General features: G+C 40.1%; 1 protein-coding gene across 14 annotated transcripts in view; it reads right to left on the bottom strand.

Moving 5' to 3' along the window:
- Positions 1-1,906: 1,906 nt before the first annotated feature.
- Positions 1,907-11,588, bottom strand: part of ASH1L (ASH1 like histone lysine methyltransferase) — a 210,429-nt gene continuing 200,747 nt past the window's right edge. For 8 of the 14 annotated variants that reach the window (XM_082342010.1, XM_082342011.1, XM_082342012.1 and 5 more), the window contains 8 exons: positions 10,868-10,954; positions 9,849-9,939; positions 9,227-9,365; positions 8,935-9,107; positions 7,707-7,873; positions 6,461-6,501; positions 5,187-5,488; positions 2,083-4,544 (listed from right to left, as the gene is read on the bottom strand). In XM_082342010.1, the coding sequence (XP_082198136.1) occupies positions 4,453-4,544; positions 5,187-5,488; positions 6,461-6,501; positions 7,707-7,873; positions 8,935-9,107; positions 9,227-9,365; positions 9,849-9,939; positions 10,868-10,954 (1,092 nt within the window). In that variant the 3' untranslated portion in view covers positions 2,083-4,452. Of the gene's footprint in view, positions 2,029-2,082; positions 4,545-5,186; positions 5,489-6,460; positions 6,502-7,706; positions 7,874-8,934; positions 9,108-9,226; positions 9,366-9,848; positions 9,940-10,867; positions 10,955-11,588 lie in introns of those variants that run through there. The other 6 variants (XR_014231541.1, XM_082342007.1, XM_082342013.1 and 3 more) reach the window with 5 other exon arrangements.

The raw sequence follows: 11,588 nt of genomic DNA, 5'->3' as shown, positions 1-11,588 counted from the left end.
TTGGGAAGACTTAGTCCATTAAATTGTACTTATCAGATTCCTATCTGAGGTGATGGGAAGGATTAAAAGGTTTTAAGAAGGGACACATTTTTTTCTATTTAATATCACCATTCTGTGGTGCTATAATTTTAGGAAGCATAATAACTTGACATCTATTACTTTGTTAGGAGTTAATGAGTTTCAGGCTTTTGACATGAGAATAGCTAAATGCTCTAGAGCTTGGAGGATGGGGCTGGAAATCACTGTAAATGATTGCCTAGAGGAGAATCACTAAAAGGTTAGAAGAATAGAAAGCTATAATTATAACCAGGCAACAGGAAAGTTAGGGAGAAGCTGAGAACTATGAGGTGAAACGGAGGAAAGAAATTTTAAGTTTTCCTTCATCTTTGGGAACTTGGTTAAGAGCACAATGGGCTGGTGTTAGGAGAAAGGACTTGAGGAAATAAAAATCTTAGATCCGAAGCTTTGGAAATACTCAGGGGCAGGGTTGGTTAGAATCAGATGTCTCATACTTTTGCCATTTTCTAAGATTTAATGCTCCCCATTCCTGGCCAATTTATGTTATTCATCTGCTCCTTGCTTTAATTTTGCTTTTTGTGTTTGGCGGCCCTCTCAGTTTGGACCTCAGTTTGCATTTCAGGTGTTTTCTAGGGTGATGTTTTTCAAACTGGATTCTGAGAGCCTCTGGGAATTCATAGTTAATATTCTTAAGAGCGGGAGTACTCAAGTTTATGATGCTTCTTCAATTGCAAATTACTACTGCAAAAGAAGTTTTAATTTATAAAAGAGTAGATATAAAAGATGACTTTGGGACCAATATTTCTTAAAGTGAGATCTACAGAGTAATCTTTGTGGGGGGGCATGATTCTAAAGTTTCAGAAATCCTTTACTGATATAGAGCTTTCATTTCCTGTGATTCAACCTGCCCTCTCCTTTTCCTGACTCCTATCCCTATGTGCCTGGTTTTATAGTGGGTAATCCTCAAAAGTGGGAGGGGTTCTAGAACAATACTGTCAGAGCATCAGTGAGATACGGTGATATTGGCAGTTGGAGCCTAACGGTTCTCAAGTAACAGAACAGGGGACCTCCTTGCAGGACATCTTGAGATAGGACAAACATTGATATGAAATTAGTTTTGTACTATTATCATTACATATTATCTAGAATAGAACAGCTCTAAGTAGGTATTAAAGGGATATTAAAGGTTAAAAAAATTAAAGATTAAAAAAACTTAACTACTAATGTATTGTTTTTGCAGCCATGAATAGACTATTGGGTAATAGTGGGATGAACCCCAAGTTGTTGTAGGAGTGGAGATTGAGCTCTTGCAGTCAACTGTCTTGATGCTTCTGTGCAACTATATTCTAGCTGACTCAAAGCCTAAATGTCTGACTCCTGTCTGGGGCAAGATTTTGTTAGGTCTTTCGGTTGTTGGCAGGAATGGTTTTATCTTCCTTAGTAGGATCATGCTTTGGCTATTTCTGACACTTTCCTATTTGCAGATGAACATAAAGATTTTGGAGTTCTGGCTCCAACACTAGTTACTAGGTGATCTCTGGCAAGTTATACTTAACCTTCCAGAGCTTCAGTTTTTGCTTCTACAAAAATGGGTATAGTAACTACACAGGGCTATTATGAGGATTAACTAGCTACAAGATCTTGGGTGAGTTACTTAATCTCTCTGTTGCTTCAGTTTCCTCATCTATAAAATTTGGTTTTGGTACCAACCAAAAAGGCTGTTGTGAAGACTAAATAAATGAATACATGTAAATTGCTTACAGTGGAAACGGTCTAACATAGTGGCCTAGAAAATGTAGCATAAACTTATGATGTCTATGTGTTACAAGGGGTAGAGGTGTAGAAGATTATTATGCTGATTGGCTAGGCTGGGCCCAGACCAAAAAGATTTTAATATTGAGGAAATGGCTTTATCCGATAGTCAACAGCAGTTAGCGTGCCCACGTGGGGCCCAGGATAATGATGATGTGGTTTTAAACAGATCTCTTTGGAAACACGATGGAGAAGATCCTGAAAGACAAATGGAGGATAGGAAAGAGGAAAAAAATAGCAAGCTCACCACTCTGTAGTTAGGAAAAGTTTTTTCCATTTAATACTAGACTTTCAAGGATTGAGATGCAAGCTTTTTATGCAATTACATCCAATGTTAAAATTGGTAATACATAATTTACAAAGATTAACATCAAAACAATCATCTATTTAGATATGCTTTTGTAAAAAGGAAATATATTAGCAGCATTTATATTTTCCGCAATCACACAGCCTACAGACATGCAGACTAACTCTGTATCTATTTGCAGTGATGTAGTGCTTTGCCCCGCATTTCAAACACCAAAACCCGCCTGGCAGCTAGGGGGTTCTTTTTATTCGTTATTATAAAACAACCGAAAAATAAAAAAAGGCATTAATTTCTACACCAGTAAGAAAAAACAAGTTTTTGCACTTACCTAACATTTGATTGTCTAAAAAACATTTCAGTTTTTAGTCTTTCAACAAAAGAAAGATAAAATGACAGAGCGTAGTGTCTTTTGCTTCTGTTCTCGCATTTTACAAAGTTTTTTTTTCTTTTTTAGTCTTTTTTAAAATTTTAGTGTTTAACACTATTAAAGGAAATATTGACTTTTAATCTCTTTCTTGTCATTTTCCTGCTTTGACTAAAAGGAGACCCCCAAAGTGCCCCTATTCCCACCTCCCTCCCACCCGGCTCCCTGCAATGAAAACCAAAAGAAACCACTCAAACGGGCTTGGACATGCGATTTTCCCAGCTCCACACGTGAGTATCTTATACCCAGGTCTCTTAGTAATGTACAGTGCTTCTCTACAGTAAGAAAATACTCCAAACTATTTTCTTAATTCTCTTTTTTCTTTAATAAAATATTTATTCTGCTTTTTCTCTGCTCAAGGGGATCTTTGGCATCCCCTGTCTCTTTTGTTTTTTTTGTTTTTTTTCTCAAGATTGACACAGAAAGGAGAAAAAGAAAGATTCAATGGAATGGAAGGTGGTCAATGTTTCTACCTAAACAAGTCAGAGCGTCGTCGTCGTAAGAGGAAATGTACAATTAGGACAGCATTGGTCCAATATTAGAAAAAAGTAATGGGAAAATGTTTAACTATTGTATTGCTTACTAATCACGCAGCAGATATATATATATATATATATATATATACATACATATATATATACACACACAACTTGGCACATTTAAAAACCATCTTTTCTCTTATAAGAACACCTAAAACGTATATGCATATGTCTGTCTGAAAAGACAACAAAGCAAAGCTTTTTAAATTTTATTTTTAAAGAGACAGTATTATCTGGTAACTTCTGGTCAAGAGAATGGGAAGGAAGGTGACACCCTGGATATCCCTCCTGAAGATGAAGTCATCAGGAAGGTGGAGGAAAGATGGAACTAGGGGTGGGGAGAATACACTGTCTCTTTAAGAGATGGACATTGAAAACTGTACAAGTAAAACAAGAAGTAGTGTTTTCAATTGATAATCTATACTCACAACAAATACTCTAATAGGTGAATACTGCTCAACAGTTTATGTAGTGACTTGTTGGGGGGTGGTTAGAGTTCATTTTTATGTAGGTTTTAAAATGATTTTTCTTTGAAATGAATCTCCATTCGCACAGCACAGCAGACACACAAGAACCATAGCGCATAAACAGCACGTGTGCTGGCGGGGGCCTGGGCTTCTCATTAGAAAAAAATATGTTCGGCAGGTTATGAAGGTTAAAACAAAAATAGTTACAATAAGTACTGTGCCCTTCTGACCCCATGGGGGCCTTCCCTATTCCATGATTCCATTTGGGGGAGTAGAGGTAGGGAGAGGGGCAGCAGTTACAAGTGCTTTGAGTTGTCAACTCACATTTTACTTTGACCTGGTTGGGGAAAAGAGGAGAGAGAAACTTTTCCTAGTCAGGGATTTGGAACAAGGCCCAGCTACTGTTTCTGTTTTACGTCTCAGGTAGCTCTTGGAGCCTATAGAGAACAGACAGGGTAGGGGTGGGGATCCTGGCCCTATCCCTTTGGAGTTTGAGTTATACCTGGGTATAGGAAGCAGCTTCTTAGCAGTGCCTGCAGGATCAGAGGATGACACAGAAAAACCCAAGCTGTGGGGAGGGGCAAGTGCTGTAAAGTACCAAAAGATTCTGGTCATCCCCAATGTGCTCTGCCCTCCACCCTACATTATTAACCCTCAGGGTGAAGCAATGGAGAGGAAAACAAGTAAAACTGAACTGTTTAGACAGATCCCCTTCCTCTTCCTCTCCACTAGCTCCAAGGTTTACTAAGTACCTAACGTCAATGACATGGCCCCATTCCCCTTGCTGGACGGACCCTTCCCACCCCTGTCTACACTCAGAGAACAGGAGGCAGGACTGTTAGCTCCACTGGATCCCAGATGCTTGAGGTTCTCATTCTTTGAGGTTCACTTCCGAAAGTTGTTTTCTGGGATAAACAAAGTACGCCTTCGAAGTTTCCTGCCTGATCCTTCCTCCAGCAAGTAGGTCACATCGATGGCTGAAAACAGAACCAAGGAGGCTCATCAAATACTACCTTCCCACTCCTTATTCCAGATTTGAGTTCTCAGGAGATCACAGGAATTCAATGGTTCCGCTTCTGACCTATAAGCAATTTAGGCCTTCCTCCAGCCCCAAATGAAATAAGCTGTTCTCCAGGGAGGAGATCCTCTCACCTCCCAGTTTCATTCCCAAGATATAACTAAACACGGGCCCATGAAAGAACTTTATCATTTTTTTGGCCGTGCTGCGCAGCATGTGGGATTTTAGTTCCCCGACCAGGGATCGAACCCATGCCCCCTGCAGTGGAAGCGCTGAGCCCTAACCACTGGATGGCCAGGGAATTCCCAAGAACTGTTCTTTTTTTTTTTTTTTTTTTTTAATTTATTTATTTTGGCTGTGCCGGGTCTTAGTTGTGGCATCCATGTGGGATCTAGTTCCCCGACCAGGGACTGAACCGACGCCCCCTGTATTGGGAGCATGGAGGATTACCCACTGGACCACCAGGCAAGTCCCAGAACTGTACCATTTTTAAAGAATATTTTCCATTCTAAGCAAGTAATTAGAAGTTGCTCTTTCTCATTCCCTCTCTGCTGATTTCCCATTTATCTTAAACCCTAGATATGAGCCTGATTCTCCTTACCATTTTTCCCAGGGATTTTTTCAAGGAGATTGAGCAAGATCTGGTTGAGTCGTTCCCGTTGACTATGCCGTCGTTCCTCAGGGGTACAAGCTGCTTGGGGTTCTTGCCTACTTTCCTCTGTTTTTTTTTCACCCTCACTGACTTCAGCAGTGGCCCCCTCCCGTTCTGGCTCCTCCAGGCTGGGTATCTCATTGGCTGCTTGCTCCTGACTGGCCAGAACCTCTTCAATCAAGGGCAGAGCATCATCCTCCTGGCCCAGGTCTTTCAGGGGTGGCTTTGAGCGCTCAGACTTCCAGGATGACCTGCCAGAAAGATATGTGAATTTAGAGAGGAAGGCTAAGCAGGGCACTTGGGGATGGAAGGGGAATGAAGGGAAAAGACCTCGAGATGGCTTGAGATCCTGCAGTCTAGCTGTTAGAGCCTTGGGTCAAGAGGTAAGAAACTTGGCTATGGTCTTCACTTTATTATTTTTTGAAAAAAACCACTACCTTTCTCTGAAATTTAATTTCTATTTACAAAATTCAATTTTTCTTCTTTCCTTCAGGAATCCACAAAACAGACCAGAGCTGGTAAAACGCTTAGCTAGCTCTGACTGCTTCATGAGTACACAGAAGTATGGCACAACCTTGTGATACCAATAGTCCAACTAAAATGAGCATTTAAATAGAGTTTTTACTTTTCCTAAATTTCTTCTCACATCTATTATCTGGTATTTTATTTTTCTAATATTGAAATATAGTTGATTTCCTTATGGTAAGCTATTGATGTAGGTAAAGTAATTGTTACGCTACCATTCAACAGAAAAGGAAATTGAAGAAAAGCCTTCGGTACTTTCTCTAAGAATACACCTCTGTGTACAAAATAGCACAAATAAAAACTATGAGCCCAAACTGCTCAGTTAAAACCGTGCACTTCTAGCTACTTCTGTTCCTTGACAGAAGTCCTAAGAGCTGATACACCTTGGGGTAATAGGGAAAACTTGCAGAAACCTAAAAAAGATTTTTCCAAATCTGTCTGGAGTTCTGTTCCAAATCCTTCCCTTTCTCTATCTCTAATCTTACAAATCTCCCTCCCTGCCCCAACTAAGGCTCCATAACGAGACCACACCTACTGAAGTCTAGTTCTTCTATATTACTGTTGGCACTATATTGGTCTACTTTGTCAGAGACTCCCCAATCCTAGGTGTGCGGCTGAGTGGGTAGGTGGTCGTTCTCTTGCTCCATTCAAGTTATTGGTTAATCCCTTAGGCTCCTTACATCCCCCATGGGACTCACCGCCCTCCGTTCCTCTTGTAGTTGTCTGGGACATAATGAGGCTGCAGAGAAGAAATGGAAGTGGTAAGTGTACTGCAGAAGCTGGCAAAGCTGATACAGATGATCTGGGGCAAACTCAGGATAAGGGAGGTTGGGAGGTTGGGAGGTGGGGAGGTAAGGAGATAAAGAAAGAAAATAACTGGGCTATTGGGCTAAAACCTTTATTAAGTTGGGTGACTGTGTTAAGGTCAGAAGTTTAGTTCTAATCATCTGTAGGCCACACTGGTTTTTAGCATTTTGTAAGCCTAGAATGATAGTAGAAGGGATAGGCTCAAAATTCTTTTTGTCCCATCCCAGCTTTTAAGAAGTTAAGGTTGGGGTTTCAAAGCTGATCAGTGAGCTGCTGACTGAGCAAGCAAGATCAAAGAATTCTAGATGAGAGGCAGGGCTTGGTGGTGAGCAGAAAGAATATAAAATAAATATGATTTAGAGAAATCTAAAAATAATACTAGGAAAAATAGGAACATAAAGGTTTGCTTTCTGGTTAAGACTATTTCTAAGCATTCCAGGATGACAGCTCTGAATTCCGACAGGCCCACTGAAAAAAGACTCATGGATGAGGAATTTAGTCCAGGGTTTCATTATAGCAAATACATGGATAACCAAAACCTTTATGAAATGATGACAAACGGCACAATGTAACTGAAGGAATATGTTCACAATTTGAAAGAAAAAATAACACATAGGAAAAGGGCTGAAAATAAAAATGTTAACAGTGGTTATTTTCTATGTAGTAAGATAATAATTTTTTCTTCTTAATGCTTCTGTACTTTTCAAATTTTATATAATGATAATGTCTTATATTTTAAATCCAGGTATAAAAAAGAAAAAGCACTGAATTATTTTCACCAAAGGTTTCTCAATGTTATTGATATTCTTTTTGTTTCTGAAAATTATGGGTGTGAAAAACATAACAAAAAACTATGATATGAGGCTCAAGGGCAAAGGCTGTAAAGAGGTGAGAGAGAAAAAAGAGGAAAACCTAACTGAAGTATAACAACAATTCCCTGAGGCACAGCCCATGCCAGGAAATGCAGAATAAATGCATTTTTGCTGCTCAAACATACCAAATAGAGAGGGAGTTTACCAGTTTGGGATGGAAACAGGATGAAGAAGCAGAGAGCCACTTGAAAATTCTCACTCTGTGAATTCCATGCATGAACTAGATTGTCCTGACACGTACAGTGAAGAGAGGAAGGGGACTTACTGAGAAATCTCTTTTAGGAGTGAGCTTCTTGGGGAAGTGATCAAAGGCATAGGGTTTGGTGCAGACGGGATAGCGGTTCCGGTGGATCTTGTAAAACAGGTGTGCTGACTTGTCAAGCCGATAATCACAGATGTACACATCTTGCTCCTTCACTCCTTTGGGTCTCCCTATGAGTCCAAACACTGTTAAAGAACCCTCCCTACTTCAGTCCCTTCCCTCACCCTGAGCTGCCCCTCACATACCATTGGGAGAGCAGTGAGACCCCTAAGAGGGAAACATGGTAGCTGTTTTGAGAGGGGGAACAACTAAGCATTTGGTGACTTCAGAAGAAAGGAGACATTAGTGTCAAAGAAAGGGGAAAGGGAATCTAAGAGTTGAAGGGCATTCTATAGGATGGAAAGAAACCAGAAATGTAGACTGAGTGCTGCAGGAATTTTTGAGAGAACATTTCGAAGGAAAAACAGAGCACATTTTGGGGAAGTTATCAGAAAAGAATAACTGTATAAATGAGGGAAGCACATTTGGTAATGAACACTTTATAAACTGGGGGACTGAGGAGTCATTATGGGGCTTCAAGCAGTTAGTTTTTGCATGGAATATATATTCTCCTGGACTATTTTGCTGTGATACTAAGAGAAAGAGCTAGGCAACTGAACTACTTATAATGGTATCTAACATATACTGAGTTTTACTGTGAGCCATAAACTGCGCTTAGTGCTTTTGTAGATTATTTCATTTAATCCTTACAAAACTCTCTAAAATAGATACTAATCCCTATTTTCAGTAGGCTAAGTAACTTTCCCAAGGGCACACAGGTAAAAAGTGGTAGAGCTGGAATTTGAAATTAGATTGTCTGATTCCACTGTTAACCACAAACCTTATAAAACTATTGTGTTTTCTTGTTTGTTTGTTTGTTTAATGTAGAGAGTTGATGATGGCCATAAGGATTTTGGAATGGGGGGGTGAAATAACTTATCTTCCCACAAGTACTAATAGAGTGCTAATTACATACTATGAAAAAAAAATGAATTAACAAAAAGAGAATTAACATTTATTAAGTAACAAGCACTAGGTAAAAGAAAGAAAGAATATTATATAGCTCTTTGAAGCTTCATAGCTAACCTTGGATAACCTTTTATCAGAGAGAGACTACATGAACAGAGTGGGCAGTTGTAGATCAATGAATAGCAGACAGGAGGTCATTTTTTAAGTAGTCCAAATCACTTACCTTTACAATATGTATACAGATCCAATACACAGCAGGTGCCCACTACAGCCTCCAAGGGAATGATCTCATAAAGTGGCACCCGGAACAGTTCATTGTGATAGAACCGACGGGATGGAGAGTGGTGGGTTTCATGGGGACGAAAATAATGGTGACCAAAGGCAAACCGTTCCTCTCTAAAAAAAGAAAAAAAGAAAAGGGAGAGGTTTAGTTAAGTAGCATGATCCTAGTGAATATCCAGCTCTGTGCTGGTAGGGTACAGCTAAAAGAATAGAGATAGGACCTCAACACATACTTTTCATTCTTCCAAAGCTTCTCAATGCGGAATATGTCAAGTTTATCTCGGTTAATGTGAGACAATAGTCGATAGGACTGACGGACTGGGTGGCCATCAGGGGTGCGCCGACTATCCCTCATCAGATATACACAGTCACCTAGGCAGGCACAGGAGAAGGTTAAGACACAGAAGGCACAGAACACAGGAGAAGGTTAAAATGATTCCTGCATAAATTCTGTTAGGTATCCCTTAGTCTGACCCAACGTCTACATAGAAAGAACTTAAAATCTAAAACAATAAAATCTGAAACAATAAATACATAACTACAACCAGCAGTATAATGGTGATGACAATCAATTCTAGACTATGAGAATGACATGAGGGAGGTCCTCCACCTCTTGGAATCTTATATGTCTTTCCCAGTCTTAAAATTAGCTTTATAACACCCTGGTCTCTCCAATTTAGTTTTATTTGGTGGAGGTAAATGTATGTAAGCCTAAGGACTTGAGGATAAAAAAAAGGTATATTCTATTGCTGCTAAAGGTCATATGGTGACAATCACTATTATGCAGACAGCAGATACCCCCTACTGTTCAGAATGGTCAGCTTTGGCAAGTAGAGTCAGCTTCTGTGTACGCACCTTGACGAAGCAGCAAGTCATCTCGGAGCAAACAGATGAAGTAGACACAGCCAGGTTGGGCGTAGTGGGGCCGAGGGATCATGGGTACCTCCTGGTAAGAGCAGAAAGCCGATGGATAAGGGCTGGGACTATTGTATCCAGCCTCTCTATTCAAGAGAAAAAGAACTACAACCTAGAATTCCCAACCAATTAAGACTTACTGTTTAGTCGTTTCAATACAGCACAGATATTAAAAAAAGATGACAGCAACTAGAGTTGTTAAACTTGAAAAAGTGAACGCAGAGGACAAACCTGACAGGCTAAGTATCCCAAACTGTACTCTATGAAGCACTAATTGTGTGGTTGCTTTGTGCCATCTAAAGGGCATCTGAAAATGTGTGAAGGGGGACTTAGTCACAATGACTGGAGGAGGCTACTAGCATTTAGTGCCCAAGGGCTAAGAAAGCAAACATTCTTCAACGTATCCCTCACAACACTGAAGAACTGTCCACTCAAACTGACAACAGCACCACTGTTAAGAAATACTGCCTAAATACCTCCTTTTATAGAAGATCACACATATAAATATGGCAGAGCCAAGACAAAAACCCATTTAATAACTTGAGCAAGATACCCCGACCTACCAGCTCTCCTAAAAAATGGGCCTAAGACTAACCTTTGTTGACTCCGAGCCCAGTGGTCTTTTCACTTAAACACTGCTTAACATAAGTGATATTTAGAGTACCCAAGTTCTAAACTTTATAAGTTACTTCTGTCATGGATAGTAGTGTTTATAAAAACCATGGTTTTATATAGTTCCATTCCTTCCGTAGATTTCTATGTATTCTCCCTTTGGTCTCAATCAAAAGGGAAAGGGAAGGGCAGAATTATTACCCTCAATGTAAAGTGTAAGAAACTGAGGCCTAGAGAGGTTGAATAACTTATCAAAGGAAATTCAGTGCATTAGGAGCAGGGCAGATAAAATACCATGTGCCACATCTCCTACTTTTAGATTAGAGTGTTATCAGAGGGCAACTTACTCTGTCCACGGGCCTCGGGTCACACTGCTCACAAAGGTAGTGCTCCACATCTGAGTTCACTCCCATGCAGTCACAGTGCTGCCACACCTGTAGAAAAAAAAAGTGTGTGTGTATGTAGGGGGTCAGACTTACTGAGAGAAGTCCTGGGGGCTAAGAATAAAAAAATGTGCGGGAGTTCCCTGGCGGTCCAGTGGTTAGGACTCGGCGCTTTCACTGCCGGGGCCTGGGTTCAATCCCCGGTCAGGGAACTAAGATCTCGCAAGCTGTGGCAAAAAAAAAAAAGGCGGTAGGACAGGGTAAAGTAAAACAGGAACTAAGGATGTTAAGGAGGTAAGTGAGAAATTAGAGATAAATGGTAAAGTAGGGGGAAAAAAGAATGAAGACTTATCTGAACGTAAGTATACAGATTGGTTCATAATACGTAGATCTGGGCAAACAAAATAAGGAGATGGATAGAGAACAGGAGGATGAATGAATACAGTACCAAGCTATTACTTACAAAATAATATGTATCAACAATATGGCCACTGGGAAAGGCTTTATAGTTATGTTTTGACTTATCCTTACCTAATTATATCCTCCCAACAATCCTATGTGTTACTCATAACCCCATTTTCCATAAGGTAATGAGTGCAGATGAATCAGATGGGGATACTAGGGCTCAAATCCAGGCCCTGACTCCTTCATCAGGAGCTCCATATACTGCATTCCATCTGTATTA

Source organism: Balaenoptera borealis (assembly GCF_965194805.1).
Source record: "Balaenoptera borealis genome assembly, chromosome: 1".
Classification (NCBI taxonomy): Eukaryota; Metazoa; Chordata; class Mammalia; order Artiodactyla; family Balaenopteridae; genus Balaenoptera; species Balaenoptera borealis.
This window is presented reverse-complemented; position numbering and strand designations above follow the sequence as displayed.